General features: G+C 46.2%; 1 protein-coding gene across 1 annotated transcript in view; it reads left to right on the forward strand.

The window, feature by feature from the left end:
• Window positions 1-25135, forward strand: part of MYO7B (myosin VIIB) — a 1196498-nt gene that overhangs the window by 476945 nt on the left and 694418 nt on the right. The window contains exons 22-23 of the mRNA XM_078666047.1: window positions 5384-5551; window positions 6127-6336. Of these exons, the coding sequence (XP_078522173.1) occupies window positions 5384-5551; window positions 6127-6336 (378 nt within the window). The remainder of the gene's footprint in view (window positions 1-5383; window positions 5552-6126; window positions 6337-25135) is intronic.

Raw genomic sequence — 25135 nt, forward strand, 5'->3', positions numbered from 1 at the left:
CAGAAGAACGTTGGGTTTTTAAACGTCATGCCCAAGGGCACGCTCTAGAATTTGTCAATTTTCCCTTTTTCTACACCTCCAAAGGGACCTCCACCTTTCTCATCTACGGGGGTCGTTTGCACAAGTGTCTATATGGATACAAACAGGGACCGTTGGAGTGGTTCCGAATCTCCAACAGCGTTAGGGTTTACTCTCAGTTCCTCCTCAACAAGCAAATCAGGAAAGTAGCGCATGATTTTAGATCTTTGCGCAAACTTTACCAATGTTGTACCTCAAAGTCCTAAGGTTCTTATGCCAGAATGACTTTATAACTACATTCAACCTCCAAGAGGTCTATTTTGATGTGCCAATTCTTCCTAAGCACAGGAAGTGGCTACGCTTTACAATAGGTACAAAACATTTTCAATTAAAGCCCTACCTTTTGGACTTAGGTCGGCTTCACGTGTCTTTACGTAGATCCTGGCACCAGTGGCACCCTATCTACGTCTGCAAGGCATACAAATTCATCATTACTGAGACAACTGTATAATAGGGGCTCGCTCTTATTTACAAGCAGTCCAGCACACCCAGACTTGTCAGTCACTGTTTCAAAACCTGGTTTTCAATAAATCATGACAAGTCCCAACTAGTACTAGCTCCGATATGAACGTTTCTCGGAGCATCATTCCGTACAAACCTAGCAAAGGTGTTTGTCTCACACGAACGACGGGCCTGCAGCTCCTACTTGGTGGTGCTTCTACAGATTACACATGAGAAAATTGCTAGAGGAGCTAGACAAAAGTCGTTGCAGGTCTCCAGTTCAATCGAAGATCTCATTCTAATCACTCCTCGGATGCAAGAGGCCTTTCTTGTTTGGTGGGTCCAAGAAAGAAATTTGTAGAAGGTGTGTGCGTTTCTTTCAAGAAGCGCCAAAATTACACAATCACTACTGACTCATCCCTCGAGGGTTGGGAAGCATGTCTTCAAGTGCTGAAAGTCAGCGGGAAATGGAACCCTCAACAAAAGGCTTGGCACATCAATCTGCTAGAGCTAGGTGCCATCTTCTTAGCCCTCAAATCCTTTCGTGCAATCATTCAAGGGGCCACAGTATTGGTTCGCTCAGACAATACTTCAAGTATGCATTACTTAAGCATACAGGGAAGAACGAGGTTGGTTCTTCTATCTCATGAAGCCCAAGAGGTATGGGCTTGGGCGATACCACACAGGATCAATCTCTTGGCTGTTCATGTGCCGTGAGTTGCAAATGTGCTGGCGGACACCATCAGCAGGTCAACGGTGTCCAACAACGAATAGGAATTACATCAGCCAACAGCGGATCGAATCTTCCAGCAGTGGGGTCATCCCGATCTGGACCGCTTTGCGACCAAAAAGAACAGCAAATGCCTGTTTCTTTGCAAGCTGGCTTACCCACAGGGACTCGCAAGGGAAGGCATTTTCGATAAACTGGTCTCAAATGGTGTAGCACGGTTACAACGAATTTTTTACAACGCACTACCATTACATCGCAACTTTTACCACGCAAACCATTACAACGCAATGCGCTGGGGGGCGCTCTAGGATTGGGAATGTATTTAATATACTATCCAACACCTTCCCTGCTATCCACGGGGACTGGAGTTGGAATAGTAAATTAAATAATTCACTATCCAGCGCCTAAAAGCATTATGCATTGTAATGGACTGCGTGGTAAAAACCGCGTTGTAAAGGCATGCGTGGTAAAAGCATGCGTTGTAGTGACACCAATCCGTCTCAAATATATGCTTACGCCTTTCCTCCGATACTGTTGGTTTCGGGGGTTCTCCGGAAGATGAAAGAGCCGTGTCGCTTGATTCTCTTCGCCCCCAGGTGGCTTCGCCAATTCTGGTCCACCAAACTTCTTCTCCTCTCTGAGTGCGATCCAATACAGTTTCGACCAATACCGAATCTCCTCTCCATTCAGAATGGTCAGATGTGCCATCAGGATCCGGCTTCTCTAAAAATTTGTAGCTTGGCGTTCTGAGCACCTTGAATTAGCTCATCTGAATATCTTGACGGATTGTAAGGAGGTACTGGCTTACGCGAGAGCACCTATTAAAATAAAGACTTACAGACTTTAATGGTAAAGAATCTGCATTTGGTGTTAATCTACTGGGGTTCACCCATTTCATGCAACGCTGGACCAGATATTACCTTTTTTCTTGCACTTGGCAAGATCAGGCTTATCTCATGCATTGTTGAAGGTCTTTTTGGCAGCCATTTCAAGGTAACGTCAGGATGGGTCCATCTCTCTTTATTCTTCAAAGAATACAACAGTTCTTTAAGGGACTATTCAGAATGTTTCCTCCTGTTCGTCGTCCGCCTCCATCATGGCATTTTTAATGTAGTTTTAGCGCAGCTCATGCGCCACCCATTTGAGCCAATTCACAGGGTGTATTTCATAATCCTAACATGGAACGTTTCTCTTTTGCTAGCATTAACTTCATCTAGAAGAGTCAGTGATGTTCAAGCTGTCACCGTCAATTCACCTTTCTGGCAATTCACGTCCAATTCTGTGGTGCTAATACAAACCCAAGGTTTATGCCTAAGGTGCCTACGTTTTTCCACCTGAACTAACCAGTCATCTTAAAGACGTTTTTTCCTAATCCGCAATCCCCTGCGGAGAGGGCATTACATACCCTTGACATCAGAAGATGTTTAAAATTCTGTTTGCAAATGACCTCTGCCATTCGCAAATCTGATCAACTGTTTATTGCCAATGGTAAGATAAGGCAAGGACAAGCAGTGTCTAAACAAACCATAGCTAGATGGATTTCTGCAGCTATTGACTTTTGCCATCTTCAAGCTGGAAGACCTTTACAGACAATTCCAAGAGCTCACTCTGCAAGAGCTGTTTCTTCCTCGACTGCTCTTTTCGCTGGAGTTCCTCGTCAGCAAATCTGCAGAGCAGCGACTTTGTCCAGCAGACATACTGTCACCAGGCATTATTGTTCGGATGCTGCCAGCGAGGCTGGTACGTCAGTGGGTCAAGCGGTTCTACGCAATCTTTTCAGATAAGATGAGCCTCTGTTTTTCCCTCCTCCTCTGTACTGCTTTCTAGACGCTTATTCCATGCCTAAGTTGGGTGCATTCTCATGTGCTTGCAAGTTTTTTTATGCATATGTGAATGTTGGCATTTTATTATGTGAATGTATATACCTGCTATGTACAAACTTATGTTACAAAAAGCGTCTTCCGAGCATTATTTCGGTATTGCTATCTACTCTGATTCAGGCATGTGAATCTATGAAAGACACCCTAATACTGGAGAAGAACAATAGTTACTTACCTGTAATCTGTGGTTCTCCAGTATTGGTGTCTTTCATAGATTCACATGCAACCCGCCCACCTCCCCTCTGAGGCTCTTTAGGCAAGGATGTTTTTAGCTTCACTCCTGTGCGAGAAAATCTGAGAACCTGAGCCTCTGGGGAGAACATTCTGGTGGGTGCTGTCGCCTGATTGGCTGTAGTTTGGACTATACAAAATGACTAGGATAGTCATGAGTGTGAAAGTTTTTTCTACTGTAGCTTGGGCTACTTTACTTCCTGGTTGGGAATTACTGGTTTTTCCAATGTTATTATAGCATATTATTGCTTTTTTATATACCGTGGGACTCCCACTCCGACGACGGGGAATGATTCAGGCATGTGAATCTATGAAAGACACCAATACTGGAGAACCACAGATTACAGGTAAGTAACTATTGTTCGTCTCCCCTTTCACCCAGCATGGTCAAGGCTGTTGGTAGTGCCTAGACTCGGCAAAAAAGAGCATTTTGGGCAGGCAAGCTCACCTAAGTTCTTGTCTTACAGACCCCTATCATGCAGTCTGCATGAGCCTGAATCTAGATCCAACAACTGCTGTCTGCTATATTTCATAGGTTTTAAACGGCCAGGGGTTCTGACGCTGGTTGCGCTCCGGGCGCCAAAGGATGCAGACGGGCTTGGCTTTGGCGGGCCCGCTGCGCGCACCCGCTGCGCGGACACCCCAGTGTGCCCTAAATGCTTTCCAATGCGTAAACAACTAGCGCGCCCACCCTGGTGCAGTGCGGAACCGCCTAACACCTGGGTACCGCCAGGGCCGAGCAAGAAGTGAGCCAAAAGAAAATGCGGAGTGGGAGAAGCAAGGTAAAACGTTAAGAACAATTTTATCTAAAAAGTTATTAAAATGTCATCTACGTTCGATGCAGTAAACTAATATGGCAACAATATGTGCAAAGCAGCATGAGAATGTCTAACAGCAAACTACGAGCAAGCAGCCACAAACACACCCAGTCAGAGTAACCCTCCTCGCTCTGAAATCAACAGACATGTATACAGTGGTTTATTAAAAGAAATGCACATTGGAGGACTGAACGGATGTAGAGGACATAATTATCGATCCTGTTACACATTAATGGTACTAATTTGGGTCACGCCTAGACGGGAAATTTCCTTCCAGATCAAGTCTTTGGGAAATACACTAACTACACACATGGACCTGATTCACAACCTGCTCATTGTAGTAAGTTGTGTAGTACTACAGAACTTACTACAAAGTGGTATTCACAAACTGCACTTTTGTAGTAACTTACACATTGAGTAAATTTACTACTTTTTGGTAGTCACAAACTGCACTTTTGTAACAAATGACACCTTTTGTAGTAAGTCCCATTGCCCATTATTTACTATGGGAGGGTGTTGCAGTACCTGTGGTACGCCATGTTTAGTGCTAGACTTACTACAAAAGGGCAAGTTACTACAAAAGTGCAGTTTGTATAGTAAATGTACTCAATAGTGTAAACATACTCAAAACTCGTAGTTACCTGTGTGAATGAGGCCCTGTATGGAATCCACACTGTATGACCACTGATCCAACTATAAGACCATTATAATTGGGCAAATTATCTTGTGGAAGATGGATTTAATTCATCATTAGTCTGAGATCAAGTATGATTATGAAATGCAAGAAGTATTGTCAGTATGCCTTACAATTACCACCAGCTGCCAATTGGGTCCCTTTGATGCAAAGCATACGTACATGTGCTGTTTTAAGGTCTTTATATTAATGGTTCATGAAGCAGTATCACATAGGATGTATTAAAACAGCTTATAGTTGGGAATGAGTCTAAAATAAAGACCCCTTGCTGCCTACACCCTGGAGCAGGCCTGCGAAAACCAATACAGAGTTTATTGAAACACCCAAAGCGGCGTCTATGTTCTATAGTTACGTTCACCCACTGTATTATGTATGTCAACTTATCCAAAATGACATATGCAAAAGTGGCACCATGCCTGTTTTGTATTTCAAAAACTTTCTTACAAGGCTTGATTTTTGTTTTTCTTGAAGGACAATTTTTTTAATGTTTTATTTTATTTTCAATTCCCAGGAACGCCTGGTAGTGCTGGAGAGAGAATCAGCGGAGAGGGAGAGGAGGAAGAAAGAAGCAATTTTAAGGCAACAGGAGAATGATGATTTGGACCTGGTGGAAAAAGCCTTTGGGTTTTTACCGGCTGTCATTGGGGGCCAGGAGGGGCAGGCTCCAGCCGCGTTCGAGGTGAACCAAAATAGAGCATATTAAATGCGGACAGTTCGATGAACCTTTAAGAGGAGTGTGTTGAATATCAATAACTGTGTGATGGTTGTGTGTTGGGGCTGTGATAAATATCTCTAGTCAATGTCTTTTAGAGGTCAGATAAGACTGTGGTGTGTGAGGCGTGTGATCATATCTTTAAAAAGCTTGATGTGTGTATGTGATCATTGCAAAATAGGACTCACATTTCACTTCAAGGAGAGGAATGGATGTCGACTAGAGATAGAACATAGGTCGTGGGAAGTTTAATAGATATCCAGAGAGAGTGCCATGTCTTGTGGAAGGCGATAAGTAGGTGAGAGAAGTTCGATTGGGATGTTTCTGAAAAGTGACTTTTACGCCTGATCATTATGTGATTGAAGAGAATGATAACATTGATGTTTGGAAGAGGAGTGACATCTGAAGAGTTAGGATTTATGAAGTCTGAGTATGAGATGTTTGTTAACAGTATTATGATTGTAATCAATGAGTGTAACGTAACTCGAAGTGTAACATGATTTTTTATGTGCAAACGCATCTGAGACCTTCTCTCTGCCTAGGATTTGGAGATGGGGCCTCAGCGTCTGAATGAGATTGACCTCGATTCTGTCCCAATGACACTTGAACCGGAAGAGGATGTAGATGACCTAGCAGAGTGCACATTTCCAAAGTTTGCAGCTACATATTTCCAGGGATCCGCCACTCATATACACATTCAAAGCCACCTACGCAAGCCGCTGCTGTACCATGATGAGCAGAGTGACTTTCTGGTATTGATTTTCTTTCTTTTTTTATGCTCTTTTTATTGTACAGAAACTAATACTTATTCAATGCATCTAGTGCCCTGCCAACCCTAGTTTTCACACGATTGAGCCTACGATGAGCTCTGCAAATATGGTGATTTTTATTATTAAAAAGAAATCTTTCAAGTGCACAGAAGTCCTTCCTTTCCAGCCCTGGTTCCAGATTCACTACTGCCCTTTGTGTGGGGACAGAACACTGCCTATTCAGGTGTGTCAGCTCCTCCCTCCCATCCTGCCCAGGATGAGCCATCAGGATGAAGATGGGCACTAAGACACACCTAATCTGCTATGGCTGTCTAGAGGGAATGTACAAAGTCAAGCTGTCATCCATTCCTACTGTGTAATGGAGACAGACTACCGGCACACAGAGCTTTAAGTGCAGAGAAACGGCCACTCTCTAAAAGAGGCATTTCTAAAATAGTAATGTTAAATCCAACTTTACCAGTAAAGACAATTTATCATTGACATTCCATTGATGTAAAACAAGACAGAGCTCCTCCTTCTCAATCAGGAGTTACAGCTTAAAAGTATGATAAGGAATTCCCAATGTTAACCTCTGAAAGGAGTAGGCCTCACAGCAGTGAAACAAAATTTAGTTGTTTTTCATTACTAGGACATGCAAAACTTAAACGTAATGGCCTAGCTTTTACCTACAAAACACCCTGCCCTGTGGGTTACCTTGGGCCTACCTCAGGGGTGGTTTATGCCTAATAAAAGGGGAGTTCAAGGCTTGGCAAAGGGTTTTAAATGCCAAGTCGAAGTGGCAGTCAAACTGTACACACGGGCTATGCAGTGGCAGGCCTGAGACAAGTTGTAAGGGCTTCTTGTATGGGTGGCATAATCAGTGCTGCAGGCCCACTAGTAGTATTTAATTACCGGCCTTGAGCACAAGTGGTGCACTCTGCTAGGGATGTACAGTTAAATATCTCAACTGTGGATATACCAAATGTAAACATGTTGAGGGGAGAAGCATATGCACTTTAGCACTGGTCAGAAGTGGTAAAGTACCCAGAGTCCTAAGGCTAACAAAAGACTCAGCAAAAAGAGGAGGTAAGCAGGCAAAAAGTTTGGGGTTAGACCACGCTTAAGGCTGACATGTCTAACACTCACATTCACTCTTACAACATACACACTATGGGCCCTATTCACAATGTGAAATTTACTCATGTAAATTTGCTCATTTGTAAAATACTCCTGCACCTAGGAATGACTTTACACTTTTTTGTTGTTCAGCATTCCTGGGTCCAAAGTTAATCCTAGGTGAAGACTTATTTATCGCCATGCCCTGGTGGAGCCTCCTAGAACAGGATTTATGAAGTTACTACTTATAACTTTCCACGTGTAGGTGGATGTCTTCACCACCGCAGGAGGTTATCTCCTTGTGGTAAAGTATAGGATAATGTATTCAAGTCTATTAAACTTACAAAAAAATACAAATGTTTTATTATAAAATATTAACATGACATATTTGTATTTAGTTCTTTTAAACATATAATTAAACCAATAAGCTGTTTCAACACATTAACTTATTTGTGTTTTACATAATTATTTAAAACATATTCATTTGAAAATAATATCCCTAAAGATAAAGAATAAGCTGTCCACATTAACATTTTTTAATTATTATGTATTAAAAGTATTAAACGTTATGTTCAGAATTGTTTACTAAACTTTTTGAAGTGTATTATCCATTTTAGTACTCAAATAATGTTTGTTATTAAAGTGTTTCATAATATATTTATCAATTACATAAACATTTTTCAAATTTACCACAATTCATATATGTATTTTAAAACTTAAAATTATTTTATTTCTCTAAACATTATTTGCTATGTAGTATTATTTTAAGTCCCCACCTTCTTTATTTTCAATGAGAGTATATTGCATTACCTATGAGTGACCATGTGTGGTACTGAACGTGCTCCAAAGCTGGGCTGAAGTACAGTTACAACTTTTTCTTATATTGGTAAGAATCAGTGCGATGTTCTCTAAAACCATGCTCATTTAAATAATTCATGAACAAAAAGTGTAATGACTATAATTCTTGTTCCAGTGCCACTATTATATGTATTAGCATAAAACCATATTTATTCAAAGATGTTCGTGAATGGTCATAATATATTTGCTGATGGAGACATGAAATACACTTTTAACTGCACATGACAGCATTCTATAAAAGGGCCTGTCGGCGGGAACTCGAAAGAGTGAAATGGCACAGGCACTCACTTGTTGAAGGAATGGGAGAGGTGTCAGGATTGGAGATGAGACAGAGATAAGGGACATAGATCAGCTTTTCCGAAAGTAGGAGCTCTACGAAGTGGACAGTATGTCAGCACAGTTTTGAGTTTGGCTACTGCATTGTGCTACAAAACACAAATTAAAATACGTTTCGTACTGTGATTTAAATAATTAAAATACCCTATCAGGTACATAGTAATACACATCAAGCGCTTTACGAAATGATACTTCCATTTTTATCTAAAAGTCAAATATGTTTCCAATGCCTTCCAGACTTCCGCCGTCAAAATCAAGTTCACAAACAGCTTTCCACTCAGTAGTGAATATTTCAGTAGTAATATTGTTAGACCAGGCATCATTGGCATGGTTTCCCCCTTAGCCTTCAACCCTCTTGTTTTGCTGACATTGTTTTTGCTGTCTTTAAATCTCTGTGCACTTTACCAATGCTAATCAGTGCTAAAGTACATGTGCTCTTTCCTTCAAACTTGATAAAATTGGCTATACTCAATTGGCATATTTAATTTACTAGTAAGTCCCTAGTAAAGTGGTACTATAGTACCCAGGGCCTGTAAATTAAATGCTACTAGTGGTAAATCGCATTGTTGGTCCATACGAGGAACACCAAAGGATTAAATTCAAGGAAAATTGCAACGGAATAGTAAACTTGAAAGTGAAATCGCACCCCGAGTCTGCACCTCTGTGCAATTAATTATGACCTTTCCTCCACTAAATCGCGATCGAAATCCCTGCTAAAAAGGTGCCTCTATAGAAAGGATACTGCAAGGAAAAGACACAGGCTTCATTGTATGACCTAGAAAAGATTGTATCCAGACACAGCCCTGATGAGACCCCCATGATTGGTATTGGGGCGCGAAACGCGTCAACATTTTTCAGGAGAACATAGACATTAAATACAAATTCACTCACATGTTCCTTGTGGCAGCAGCCCCCAAATTAAAATTAATGTTAAAAATGGCATATGAATTGAGATAACGGCTGTTGCATTTCTTTAATCATGACTGGTTCAAGATTACAAATATTCATTGGAGGAGCCAAGATGGCGACCGAGATGGCTGCATAGACGCTCTGCTCCGTGAGCCCTCTCACCCCGCGCTTACATCCTGGCGACTATCCTGAGCCGTAACGGCATATTTAAGTAAGCAAAGGAAAACTCTCACTGACCGTTTGCTCCTGAGGCTTTTACGTGCGGCAGACCCGTGGAAATCTCCCCGACTGTTTTGCGGCCTTCACGGAGCTGGGACCGGGGTGTCGAGTGAGGAGAGTAGCCGGCCGCGACTGCGACAACAGCGGCCTCTGGTGGAGTTGAGGAGTCGGCCGGAGGGCACCGGAGATCCGATGGGCCGATGGCGACGGTACCGACCCAGTCCGTCTAGCGGAGTACCTTGTGGGATGTGCGGTGAAGCAGGGTCGCGGTGAGTGCACGATACTTGGCCCCCTATCCAGCGTTGTGTCCTGGCATGACTAATGGCCTCTCCCGTACTCGGTGGGCGGCTCCCGGGGAGCGGCGAAGCTTTTGTTTAGCCCTTTGGTGACCCTCCGCTGGGAAGCCTGCCTTGACTTTTGGGGTCCTCGTGGTGAATCCTGTTGCGCCCTAGTGTGGGGCCCGGTCCCGAGGTGAGGTGGAGAAGGACGAGGCCGGATCAGCTAAGATGGCGGATGGCACCCTCTTACGCAGACCACATCCAGGCGGAGAAGCTGCTTTGCGGGAGAGTCCTGGGATCTGGCGATATGTGGCAGAGCTCACGACCAGAGATATGCTGGCTGCGTTAACAACCCTGCTTACGACCCTGATCCGGGACGCCCGGGATCTTGGAAGAAGGATGGCCGCCATTGTTGTCCCACCGTTCCACACGGGCATAGTTCGTTCTCAAGGAAGCACCGATGTGCCCGCCTCTGCGTCAGTGATGAATGCTCCAGCTACACCTATGTTCGTGGAGATGCTGGAGGACCCGGCTCATGTGCTCGCTTTGGACAGATCTGTTGTACATGTGAGTGACTCGTCGGGGCACTTATCTCTTCGGCGGCTGGGGAAACAACGTCGATCTATGGTTTGGGCTGCCCCGGCGGCGTTTCAGCGCTTACCGAATGGTGTGACTCTCTTTCCCTGGCTGGTGAGACTGTGTTCGGACTGGAGGATGTTTTTCGGGTCGATACTGACACAGACGGATTTCCGTCCTACATATTCGGCTGGGTTTTTGTGGCTGAAGTCCCATGGAGTAATAACACTGCCCGGTCCGCCCGGATCACTTGGACTCTCCACGCTGTTCTGTATGCCGATTGATAAGTGGACGTATGTTGGTACTACTGATAGAAAAGGCCAGGGGTGAGACCGTCTAGGACATAGTGGAACTTATTGTTGGCTGATGGTGATTTGGGGGACACTCGGCGGGGATGTTATTGATTGTGCATCGGTGATTAATGTTTTCCATGGCTATTCTGATCTTGCTTTTAGAATGTTTACTGTGCGCGGTGGTGGGTGGCTAGATCGATGGCTCTTCCCCACATTTTTCCTCTTTTTCTTTTTCTCTTTTTCTATATTTCGGGTCTCTAATTTAGGGCGACAGGCACGCTGCTGGGAGGGGATAGGCCGTAGCCTTCTGCAGGGGTGCAGGGTGGGGGGTAGGGGGATGGGGTTTGTTAATGTGTCCTCTCTTTGTTTCTATGGCCCTTTGTCTTTCTTCCCCCTTTTTTTTTGGTGTCGTCGTTTTTCATGTTTCCTACAGTATTTTTCGCTTTGAGGGGTGGGGCGCAGCTTTGATACGAAACGTGTTTGTTTTTACATTTATCCTGACTCGTATGCCGACTCGTATGCCTTACCCCCAATACTTCAAACGTGTTTGCACTACTTGCGGATTTCCTGTTTCATGCTTGCTACTGTAGGACCATGTATGACCGTATGGCATTGATTCTGAGTTTTTTCTATATTGTAAAATGAACCTTCTTGAATCCTGAATCTCGTACAGTACGCTTGGATACAAGTTATATCCTGGACACTTACTAGACCCCGATTTTCGGGCTACTGTATTTTTCTACATTGAGTTGCTGTACCTATGACTTGACTAGCGGCCGGATGGGGTGGTTGTAGGCCCATGCTTGTATTTGCTTGAAGTAACAATAAAGGTTCTCAAAAAAAAAAAAAAAAGATTACAAATATTTTGTTTTCTGTAAATTGTTTTCGGCAAATGTTTTGTGCGTTTTTGTAATATTTGGTTGTAATTAATATGATTTGTATGTATGTTTAATGTGAGAAAAAACATGCCTTCTCTATGGTCTGATGTTAAAGATAATGTGACTTTGAACAAAAAGACATAATGATGAGTAAATAAATACTACTGACCAATGAAATGAGTTAATGGTCTGAATCGATGATTTATTATTCTAATGTTGATAGGCCCTATATAGTTGTCATTTACAGGGCCGTACCCCCTTTTTTGAGAAAATTAGTGGCCATGCAGCATCGATTGTGCCAACCACTTAATTAGCCCTTTAAACATGTCTCAGGGGCGTGGCTAGCAGCCATCGATGGCGGCTGCACCTTAGAGAGGCTCCCGAGCGGTAGAGGCGTCCCGCATTTATCCGACACATTTATCCGGTGACTAACAGTGCCAGACGGGGTGGAGGAGACCCGGAGTCCACGCTGCATCCAGTGCTGCAAGTTTGAGGCTGAAACGGCGAGTTGGTAACCCCAGAACGATCGACGGGGTCTGAAACCTGGTGAGGCCTGTCGGCAGCCTGAAGGCGGCGGTACCACAGTGGCCCTTGGATCCGGCCGGAAGCCGACTCCCGGCGGTCACGCTTGGCCGGAAGTGCCGGCTCATCACCGGAGCTGATCGCGCGGCCGTGATCCTTTCTTTCCCCGGGAGCCCAGTGACAGGGGGGAACACAGAGACTCCCGGCAGCAACAACAGGGGGCCGTAGACGTGCCCCGGGACCTCAATACACGCCGCGGATCGTGAGGAAGGATCCGCCATTTTTGACGCCGGACGCGCGTCGCGTCTCTACAGCAGTGGCCCCGGTTTGGTGGTGGTGGGGCCGGGGCCCCGGATACTTGGAAAGGGCCCCGCAACCTCAGTGATCTCGCCCTCCGTAACGTGGACGCCGGGGGTGCGGTTGTCTTCCGCCCCCCTCCTCATCTTTCCGGTGTGTCTTCGAACAGGGGAGAGGGATCTTCAGGACACCCACGCCAGGAAGGAGGCCTCCTATTTATGACACGCGGGGTCGCGCCTGCTAACCTAACTGGGCCCGCAACACCGCGCCGACCGGGAGGGTGGTGAACGACGTGGCCTGACCGGCGGTGAGGGAGGAACTTTGTCATCGGACATCTGGGGTCGCGGCGCCCTAAAGTGCCCGCTGGGCAGCTGTGGTCGAGACCAACAACCGCGAGCGCAAGCAGTGTGACTGTCCGCCCTCGCGACGGACCTTGCGATTCGGAGGGTGTCAAACCTGCCCTGATCCGGACACACATAGCATCATGTCACAAAGAGGCCCCAGACAAAATGCCACCCAGGCCAAGCTGGACAAATTTGCGTATGACAGGAACTCCCCAACCCAGGAACAACGCAGAACGGGAGGGAAGACGACAGAGACGGAGGGCACCAAGAAGGCCACGATTGAGGACGTCCTGGCTGCGTTGGCACAGGTGCAAGCCACAGTGGGTGCTACAGCTACTGAGGTCACACTGATCCGGGCAGACCTCCACAAAATGTCTGAAAAGGTCAAACAAATGGAGGTGGTCACCAAATCCCTGGTCGAGGATGTATCGGAACTGCAGACGGCGATGGAACGACTGCATACGGACAACAAACTGCTTCGCGAAAAGTTGGATGACCAGGAAGGGCGCTCTAGACGTAACAACGTCCGAATTTTAGGGGTGCCGGAATCGGAAAACACGGGCGCAATGGACCTCTATGTGGAAGAATTGATTAAGACCAAGCTCCAGCCTAAAGGACTCTCAAACTTCTTCACGGTGGAACGGGCCCACAGGGTGCCGGGGGGGAAGCCTAGGACTGGAGGGCCACCTCGGCCAATATTGGCAAGACTATTCAATTTCAGAGACCGCGACGCCATCCTACAGGCCGCAAGAGTGGCACCGGACATCCAGATTCAAAACTCGAGAGTGGCGTTCTTCCCGGACTACACGGCAGAGGTCGCCAGGAGGAGGAAGACATTCTTGGAAGTAAAAAAAACATTGCGGGAAAAAGAACTACCATATTCGATGCAATTTCCAGCCCGATTACGTGTAGTGGCGGACAAGAAGGTGTGGTTTTTTGACACCCCAGATGCTGCCCGGGACTGGCTGGAAGGGTGGCATACTGTGGACCGACAGCGAAAACCGCCCAGACAACACTGCGACCGCGGTGGTCACAGCGGGACAGGCTCGCAATCTTCCGGCGGAATGGAGCAGAGGGATCACCCTCACATGGAGTTGCAGGAAATGGTGAAAAGGAGTATCCCCTACTCGGACGATGGCTTCTCTGACGACTGCTGATCACCGTCAAATCCTTTAATAGCGATGTTTGGACTCTGGCGACTCTAACCCAGAAGCACGCAGGGATGCCGCCTGCTCAGGGAGACACTCTCCCCCCTTACACGCAAGTACTCTGGTTGTGGGAAGGGTAAAGCGCTCTGCTCAGTTGGGGAGGCGGGCAGTTGAAAGTCCGTTAGGCAGGGATGCAGGGAGGGAGCATTTGGGAGGGGGGGGTTTTGTTAAAGTTAGGAACGAACATGTATGGTCAATCAAAGTAACTAGGCTTCCATATGGATCTAAGCTAGACAAGAGAAATGCACAGGGAGACGTAATTTCCACCAGAGCTTTTGACAGTGGTTCAGCCTTGGGTAGGGGGGGGACGGGGGGGGAATCCCCCCCGTGGGATCCTCCTGATCCTTCGTGGGCACAAACACACCCGGTACCCGGGTATCACTTCCCCGCCACTACACTATTGACCCCAGAATATCCAATGGCAGCTGTTTCCAGTCCAGTGAGGAGTGAGGTGGATGTTGAGACACAGTGCCCTGCCTTGCGTGTCATGTCATGGAACGTGAGAGGACTGGGGGATAGGGTTAAACGGGGGCTGGTCCTTACCGCAATTAGGAGACAGAAACCCATGATAATACTGCTGCAGGAAACGCATTTAACCGGGGGAGCGGTTAAGGCCTTAGATAGACGAGGGTACAAAATGTTAGTTCACTCGGATTTTACGTCTGGATCTAGAGGCACCGGAATCCTGATACAGAAAAACACACGGTTTATTCCCCTACTCACAAAAACTGATGACCAAGGATGTTTTGCAGCCCTGCAGGGACAGTGGGAGGGGAAACTTCTCAACCTGGTTTCGGTATACATTCCCCCGGCGTTGCACTCAGTACACCTCCCTAAACTGGGCGAGTTTATCCTGACTCTCCCTGAGGGGGAGATTATCCTCGGAGGGGATTTTAACGCGATTCTTGACACACAACTTGATAGGTTCCCCACGCAGGCCCCCACGGGGGGAATCCCCCGCCTCCAGCGCTTCTTCGCTGCCATGGGCCTGACTGATATCTGGAGACATCTCTACCCCAGCTCTAGACAATACACCTTTCATTCTTCAGTACATGGGAGTTTGTCGAGAATTGACCTCTTTGTAACTCTGGGGGACGGTCTCCGACTCGCGGAGGCAATGGCGATTCACCCTCGAGGGATCTCGGATCACTCTCCACTCACACTCACACTTTCCTCACAGACAAAAACACGCAGACGACTGTTCCCCATACAGGCCGCTTATCTCAAGATTCCCCAGGTCCGTAAAGCTCTCATGAAAGCCACATCGCAGTATTTTACTGAAAATGTACACTCAGTACGCTCCTCCGAGATACTGTGGGAGGCTTATAAGACAGTCCTGAGGGGGGAGGCCATAAACACCATCACAGGGTACAGGCGTGAACAGTCCCGAGAGTTAGATAGCATAGACCTGACTTTGCAGGAATTAACGAAGACGCACGAACAGTGCCCCACTCCTTCTGCCCTGCACACACTGACACTACAACAACAGATCTATAACGACCATCTACGCCTGCATGTCAAGGGTCAATTAACGGACACCCAGAATAGGGTCTACGAAGTGGGTGATAAAGCCGGGAAACTGCTGGCATGGCTCGATAAACGGGAAGGGAATCCTAGGGGAATCCCGCGTTTGAGAGACGAGTGCGGAACACTGCATACCAACCCAAAGCGAATTGTGGATCTCCTTGCAGACCACTTTGAACGGGTATACACCCCTGACCGAGTGATCACCTCAGAAATGGCCAGAGACGTGCTGGCACCGATCGAGGTCCAAACACTGTCTCCGGAGGTGTCAGGGGAACTAGAGACAGATATTACCGCTGAGGAAATTCACTTAGCTATTCAGGCCCTAAACCCGGGTAAGGCCACGGGGCCTAACGGGATACCGGTAGAGTGGTATCAAACAATGCCTGAGGCCCTTAGTCTGCATCTGTTGGCCATGTTTAAAGACTGTCAGGAAAAGGGCACACTCCCGCCTGACCAAAGATTAGCGACTATAGTGACCATCCCCAAACCGGGCAAACCTCCGGAGGACTGTTCCTCTTACCGCCCTATCTCCCTGCTCAACGTAGAAGCAAAGATACTCGCCAAACTCCTGGCGATGGGACTCTTGCCCCACTTATCTTCACTCATACACCTGGACCAGTCCGGGTTTATGCCGCACAGGAATACGGCGTTGAACCTGCGACGCCTCCATGGCGTGTTGGCCAGGGCAGACTCGGTGGCATCCCAGGCAGTAATATTAGCCCTCGATGCCAAGATGGCATTTGATCTGGTGGAATGGGAGTACTTGTTCGAGGCGCTGTCGCGCCTGGGATTTGGGCCCCGCTTCATTGCTTGGGTCAGACTGCTATATACAGACCCGGAGGCTAGAGTGGTGGCTAACGGCCATATCTCACGGAGGTTCGCACTGGGAAGGGGTACAAGACAAGGCTGTCCCCTCTCTCCCTTGCTATTTGCGATCTCGCTGGAGCCCCTCGCCACGCTCATTAGAACCTCGCCTCTGCTTCGGGGCATCTGCTGGAGGGAGGGCTGGGAAGATCGGCTGTCCCTCTACGCAGACGACATGCTGGTCTACCTGACTAATCCAACCGACGGAATTCCGGCCCTGTTTCAGCTTTGTGATGCTCATGGCAGGGTCTCGGGATATACATTGAACTGGAATAAATCGGAACTATATGTTTTGCAAGGGCAAGCTCCAGCCCTTGACCCGAACTGCCCTCTACGGGTGGCGAGCTCCTCGTTCAAATATCTAGGCATCCATGTCACCAGGGACCCTACTGAATTCATTGAAAAAAATTTGAAACCCCACGTAGATAGACTCAGACGTGATGTCAAGTTCTGGTCGGCCCTTCCGCTGACGCTCTTGGGACGAGCCGCACTCTACAAAATGATGGCTCTGCCCAGGTTTTTGTATGTCCTTGAAAACGCGCCTTACCCGATAGCCCCTAAATTCTTTCAGACGGTGGCAGCATTGGTCTCCAGCCTCCTGTGGGGGACCCACCCTGCTCGTATCGCCCAATCAAAACTACATAGAGGTTGGTTTGATGGGGGAATCGCCCTACCCAACTTGAAATTGTACTATTGGGCAGCACACCTTAAACCCGTCAACCACTGGCTATATGCCTCACAGGGTGAGCCAGCGTTCCGGGCCGACAGGGAACAACTGGGCTCTGACAGCATGTTGGCTCCGTTATATGACCACCGCAAACTTCGCTCCTTAACGGGACCCACCAAATTAACAGTCGCGGTCTGGCACGCAGCGACAACTGCACTGGGATGGAAGGGGGTAATCACCAAGATGACTCCACTGTGGGACTCTCGAGTCCTCGGTCACATGAGAAACAGTAAAGGATTTTCGCTTTGGGACACTATAGGGATCTCCACGGTAGGAGATCTTTGGGAAAAGGGCGGAGTTCTGCCCTTCAATAGGTTGCAGGAAACATATGACCTCAGTGAGAGGGAACTCTACAGATACATCCAGATACGACACGCAATACTAGCGGTTCTGCCAGTAGACACCGACTTGCCGGAGTCCTCCCCGCTAGAGGATCGTCTTCTTACTGAATTTATGATAGAACGCGCCACATCCCTTATCTACCGCAAATTACTTAATAATTCACCAGACCCAACACTGACATTGAAGGCGAAGTGGGAGGGGGACACGGGTGAGATGGATGAACATGAGTGGAGTGAGGCACTGGCGTCACCTAGGGAAGTCGGCATCTCCTCGAGACTGAGACTAGTACAATTGAAGATAGTACATAGGGTATACTATACTAGAACAATGTTACACCGTATACACAGGACAGAACACCCTTACTGCCTACGTGGATGCGGGGAGGAGGGTACATTCTTCCACACCATATGGGACTGCCCCCGAATTCAAGAATATTGGAAACAGATACTACGAACGATCTCGCAAACGCTTGATTTAACACTGTTACCTGACCCGAGGAGGTGCCTCCTCAACATATGGGAACCTACAGATCTCTCACGGCATGGACGAATTTGGGTCACGGTGGGTTTGGGGGTGGCGAAAAGAGATGTTGCACAGCGTTGGGGGGCTCCAGAGACGCCGACCAAGTCACAATGGTGTTTGAACATGGACAGGATAATGGTAACAGAAAGGGCGGTATACTCTAGCCGCGCTTGCCCGTGGAAATGGAATAAAATCTGGTCGAAATGGAATATTTACAGAGGTGAGATATGTGACCCATTGCCGGAGGATGACCTGGATGAATCGGAAGAGGAGGGGGAGGAGGGATAGTTGAATGAGCGATAAGGGGGTTCAATGGGGCCAGGTACGGAAGGGGGGTCATTTTAGATAACACCTTGTAGGGCAATAGGACCGGAAATGCATAGAGTTCCACGTCATGGGCATACAGGCTTAGACATAGACTTCAATCTTAGGGGGAATTGACGAAGCCACAGAAGGCTCTGGCCTGGAACGCCTAGAAAAGATGATTGCGAATGATCAATACCACACTGACTTGGACCACGATCTAGTTCCTAACGGTTACCTTGTTTGTTTGAATGGTTATAAAACTGGGAAATCAACAACTATTATTCGTTGGCGGACTGACTTACATGCCGCGACCTGTGACTAAACAGACTGCAATTCTCGGCATTTTGTTCATTATATCTTCGAAATGTTTATGTTGTAACACTGTAAGTTTGACGAAACCAAAACGGAACAGAACAAAGTGTATAGCGGCCAGCCCAATGGGTTGTAGGCATTCCGCTGTGTATTTGAAAGATGCAATAAAAGTTTTTGATCCCAAAAAAAAAAAAAAAAAAAACATGTCTCAGGCCTGCCATTACAGCCTGTTCATGCAGTTTTATACTGCCATTTCGACCTGGCTTAAGAAACATTTTTGGCAGGCCCAAACCTTCTTTTTTAATACACATGTCACTTCGAGGGTAGGCCCTGGACAGCCCATGGGGTAGGGGAAAATGTATTTAAAAAGTTGGACATTAATGTTTAAGATTTACTTGGCCTGGTAGTGAAAAGCTTTTAAATGCATTTTCCACCACTGCAAGGCTTACCTCTCCCAATGGAAAACATTAGAGTTACCTTATTACATTTATTAGGCTGTAACTTCCAAATGGAAACGGGTAATCAGTTCTTGGTTGGTGTCTTTGGAATAGTAATAAAAACTCCTCTCATATGGTAAAGTCAGATTTTAAATTACAATTTTGAAATTGCCGCTTTTAGAAATTTGGCATTTTCCTGCCCTATTCATGAAGGCAGGACGCCCACCTTTTCTTCCAATGTTATTGAGCTTTAATTTTTAAACCATTTTATCCTTTTTAATCCTTTTTAATCCTTAGGTGCGTGCAATTTACTGTAGTGCTATGCCCTAAGCACAGGGGTACTAACTTCATCAGAGGTGGGACTGTCTCCAGTCCCCAGAAATGCACAGCAAAACGCCCCTTTGGGCTGTACCTATTTACGAACATTCTTTTTTTACGAACATTATTTTTTACTTATTCCACATTTATCCATAGTAACCAAAACATTTATCATCAGTATTCCAAATCTTCCACAGACGAGAAAACGCACTTCGTGTACACGTTAATTTCCAAGTTTCTACTATTCTCATGGTGTCACTAGGACTTTGACCAAGAATATGACGAAAACGTGAATTCATTCCAGGCAGTATTTATTGTCACATAACCCAATGCATTTCGGGCATCCAGCCCTTCTTCGGGGGTCACTGTAAATTATAAAAATGCAACAAGATTACCAAACTGTTTACCCCTATTGATACATTTTTCATTGTCTGAAAATGTCCAACCACATTTCTCTCTTACTTCTCATAGGAAAGACATCGCAATATACCCTAAATAAATCTACACATGTTAACCCAAAAAGTACAGCCTCAGACTTCAACCCCTATTATATGCACATTACTTCATGCTGCATTATCGCGCTGCGCCACCCCTTGTCCTAATGACATACGCCCTTCTTTTCTTAACTCAGCTAACAATTTTTGCAATGCACTGACAAAATGCGTGAACATCATGTTTATCAAACAGTATAAACTCTGTGTTATGTGCCATAGACATATAGCCTCAAGTCTTACAAGAAAACAAACAGTAAATCTTATCTTTAACACATTTTAAACTAGCGGTGTTTAACCTAGGTAACCTCGTCTAGGAGTCATTAAAAAAGCTGCATGTCCATTCATTTCGTAAATAAACTGTTCTCCTGGCTTACACGTACCTGCCATCCCAACGTTAACAGCTACATTGCCTCACTGCTGAAAAGAGAGTTACCATACCACCCGTCCTCCCTCTCTTTTTGAACAACATGTGTTGCGCTCCGATTGGTCCAAATTGGACGAAAGTTCCCACCCTCTCTCACCTGGCAAAATGATTGCACCTGAGATCTGTGCTTCCACAAAACTACATCTCCCACCATTCCATAGTCCCATGTGTAGTTAACTCAACTAAAAAGACATCTATAATCACAGAAGTAAAGATTACATTAATCCGACAATGCTTATTGAAATCATGTTACTTATGTCTCATTCTCAAACAGTCCGGTATTTAAATCCAGTTCTCTTGCTGCCATCCCCATGAACCACGATGTTGGTCTTGGTGCGCAATCTCGTGTAGTCACACAGCATTCCAATCATATCCTTGTGGGTGCAGTCCTGATTTTGGGCTACAGTTATGATGCTTATTCATGAAGGCAGGACACACACCTCTTCTTCCAATGTTATTGAGCTTTAATTTTTAAACCATTTTATCCTTTTTAATCCTTTTTAATCCTTAGGTGCGTGCAATTTACTGTAGTGCTATGCCCTAAGCACAGGGGTACTAACTTCATCAGAGGTGGGACTGTCTCCAGTCCCCAGAAATGCCCTAGCCATTACTGCCTGCAGCCTGTCTCTGGGTCACATGACTGAGTGTAGCTGACAATTGGGCTTTGTGTAGTCCTCCTAAACAGCAACACACAATAGAAAGGTTATGTCTACCTGGGTTAGCCATCACTAGCAGGATGGGAGGGCGGAGCTGGGCACAGCCCTACTTAAACTTGAATACGCTGTGTCCTGTCTCCCACACATTGCTGAATACACTCTGTCCGTAGTAAGGGCAGGGGAAGCAGAACTTCTGTGCACTTTAAAGTGAAACCTCTAGAAGTTTCTCCCACTTGAAAGGAGGCACCAGGTATACATATTGGACCTTAGACACCAACTCTTCAGTACACTTCTGGACCCGTGGAGACTCTGCCAGGAAGACTGCGGAGCTACTAAAAGGACAGCCACTCTATTGTACTGCTTCCCTGCTGTACTACTGTTTTACTGGACTGCTACCCTGCTGGATTGCTGCTGTGCTGCCCTCCTGCCCAGCAGCGATCCGTGCAGATAACATCGGTGGGGCCGCGTTGGGGGGAATTTCGAGCGACGGTGCTGAAGGAAAATTAAATAAATAATTCATTTCCCCTCGCACCGTCCCTCGAAATCCCCCAATGCGGGCCCACCGCACCACCGCTGTTATCTGCACAGACCGCGCTGCTCCTGCCTGAGTCAAAGGGATTTGTCCTGCACCTGAATCCAGGATTCCCAGAGTGACTCCAAGGGCCTGTCTGCCGGCCTCCTGTTCAGAGCCACAGGGACATATCAGGCTCCCAACCACCTGAACCAGCACCCAGAGGAAGCAAACCACTGACACCCAAGTTGTGCCCCTCATGGCCTGGACCCTTAGCGTGACCTCAGTGGAGCTGAATTAAAGTTTTTGGGCTCTTCGTGACCGGGAACAAGCCAGTTGGTGCCAAAACCTTGCTGCTCGCACTGTTCCATCAACCTGAACCTTCGCGCTACAGAATCAACCGGTCACAGTGAATGTCACTGCGAAGTTCCAGCCCGCCCCCGTTCAAGATGACAATAGGAGCTTCACACTACAGGGATGACCATCTGCAATGCCAGGCCTGCCCTTCACGCCACATCGATGACTGTCTACGACACATCCCTGCTCCTTGCAGCCCTCTTCACCGCAAATGGGTCTCTTTGTGCTGGACTGAGAAGGTACATTTTCAGCGGGGCTAACCAGGTCCCATTATCTGACCTGAGATGCATCACAGTCAGCCTGAACTTGTGACTTTCTCCTGGTCTCGCATGTCCAAATAGCAGCGAGTTTGGGCTTTTAGGCACTTTTCTTACTTAAATCTTTCAAATTGAGTATCTCGTATTCTACTGATTGGATTATTGTCATTTTGTACTTGATTATTGATTGAACTTTGCTCTATTTTTTTAATTTGTGTGGGATTTTTCTTGTTTTTTCACTGTATTACGGTTTGAAGTGCTGCATAAATACCAGGGGTCTTCGACCTTTTATTTTGTAAGAGCTACTTATGTTTGATAGAGCGCGCGGGTCACCCGACCAATAATTTCGCCACTTCTGGCTTCGGGCCCATATATTTCAAATCACCATATACATTGATCAGATGACCTCACGATCTGCTATCAGATATTTGTGAGTTCCTTTCGTTATTCTTCAGCGTACCCGACTTACCATCCACCGACACGGGTACCTATGACCACAATGGATCAGGGAGCTAGCTGTAAAAGGAAAGGCAGCAAAATACAAACCCAACAAATAATATTCAATACCTTTTGTAAAATGACCACGGACAACTGGAAGTTTTAAAGTCTTTATCTAATTTAGTAAAATTCAGAAATTATCAAATTCACAGTAATTAAGCAATCGATAATCAGAATAACAGAAAGTACATAGCTGAATAGCAAATAAGTCAGTGCAACCATTTATAAACTAATGGAACCAGGACATATTTCAATGAAGGATCCGGAATTAGAACTTTTGAGATGAATCACTAAAATGGGATAGGTTTCGATTTAGGACTGGTATTCTAGAATTATCTTAAGGGAATGAGACAGGAGTTCGGGACATTTATATAACTATAGGAGAGTCTATGAAGAGAGACTCGCTATGCTTTAAGGCAAAAGTTCTTTAGACAGTTTAAGTAAGGAGGTTCTAGACCATATCAGGAAATGACAAACTGCAATGCAAAATATAATTTCTATCAGGTAGGGTAACATAGGAACACGTTATGGAATAAATGCAAATGACTTTATGATTCAATGGTTGCGGAAAGCATGGAAAATTAACATATGCAAAGGTATGTCTTTATTAAAGCAAAAGACAGAAATATAGAAAGGTGCAGTTTCAGGAGATTCAGAGTGATATTTACCTAGACTGGTGTGGAAACCAAACCCTGGCCACGGGTCAGTTAAGAACAGGAAACCCTCAAGGAAGGATACCCCTCAATGGGCAGCAGGTGCAGAATGGACCCCCAGGACAGGACAGGAAACCCTCAGATTAGGAATCAGGACAGGACCTCTCGGACAGGACCCTCAGGACAGGACCAGCACCCGCAGTTCGGAAGCAACGCCTGCGCTCCACCCTCTCTGCAGCTATCGATCAAGACCCCGATTGGGTCGGCGAACTCCCAGCCAAGTGCTCCGCCAGCACTTTAAGGTTTAGTAAAACCTTAGTCTATGGTCAATTTCTGACAGAGTGCTCCGCAGTACTCTGTATCTTCAGTCACCTATTGAGTGCGTTGGGTCAGTGACAGGTCAGCTAAACCAGACAAGTCGGACAATTTCCCTAGGTGAACCCAGGGTAGTTATACTGTTTTGGGACGGTGTACCACCCCCCAATGTTGCAAAGTGTCAGAATCCCTCAATTTGGATTGGTCCTAAGGTAGGCTTTGGGTAACACACCAATCAGAATAGACTATTTGGAGGCCTAATTTACATCTCTGGGAACCGCCTAGCGAGATTGGGGTTCCCATGAGAAAGACCAGTGGAATACAATGAATTGTTAACAATTGTTTCAATATGGGTACACATGACTCTGTCCTGCTGGGTCGCAGGTCATTTTCTCAGGAGCATCTTGCCCATCTCTGCCAGCTGGCTGAGTTCCACTGTCCAATGTTGCCACCTTTCAGCGCACCACGAGTCTGCGCAGAAGAGACCTTCAATATGGCTCCCAACCGGTTCGGACCCCCATTTCCCGCAGTACATGAAAAGTAAGCGAGAACAAATTAATACATAGAAATAAACGTATGTAAACACATCATTGGGTTTGTACTTTAAACTTATCATTATAAAAAATATACTATGCAATTGAAATGTTAGCAACATATACACGCTCACAAGAGCATTACCACGTTATTCACGAAAGCTGTGTATTACGCATGCGCACCCTTTCCCACCAAAACTTATAACTATGCCAGGTCACGTGAGTGTGACTGACGCATGCGCAGAAGAACTTTTCAAGCGGCGGCCATGTTTTAGAGACATGGATTAGTTGTATTAGAAAACACATACGTAAGCTTCCTCTACCTCGTTCAAATATAAAAAATAAAAGATTAGTAAGACGTACAATTTATTAATTGATTACACACGGGTGAGGTTCATGACTCGAGCAAGTCGCGATGCGATGCTTGCTCTATCAATCCCCTCTTTGATGATATTTACTATCATCACAAAAATAATGGAACCAGATTGCTGGGGAATATCTCCAAGCGGATCAGCGTTAGGACTTACCTGGAGAGCTTGCATTGGCTCCCGGTGCAGCATCGAATTACCTTCAAAATCCTGACTTTGGCCCACAAAGCCATCAATGGGCGCGGCCCCGTCTATCTGATGAAACGATTTCTGCGGTACACCCCCAATCGAGATCTGCGCTCAGCTTCTCAACACCTCTTGCAAGTACCGCGTTTCCGGCGCATCCGGCTGGGTGGGCACTCTGTGACAGTGAGAGCTGCGCGAGCATGGAATGCGCTCCCAGTTTCTCTGCGCAGCACGGTGGACTTCACGTTTTTTAAGAAAGTACTAAAAACCCATTTGTTTAGATTAGCTGTGTAATTGTTATGTTACTTCAGTGCTTGGCTGCTTTACTTCTTTTGTTTTCCTTCTTTCGCGCCAGGATACT

Source organism: Lissotriton helveticus, chromosome 11 (assembly GCF_964261635.1).
Source record: "Lissotriton helveticus chromosome 11, aLisHel1.1, whole genome shotgun sequence".
NCBI lineage: Eukaryota > Metazoa > Chordata > Amphibia > Caudata > Salamandridae > Lissotriton > Lissotriton helveticus.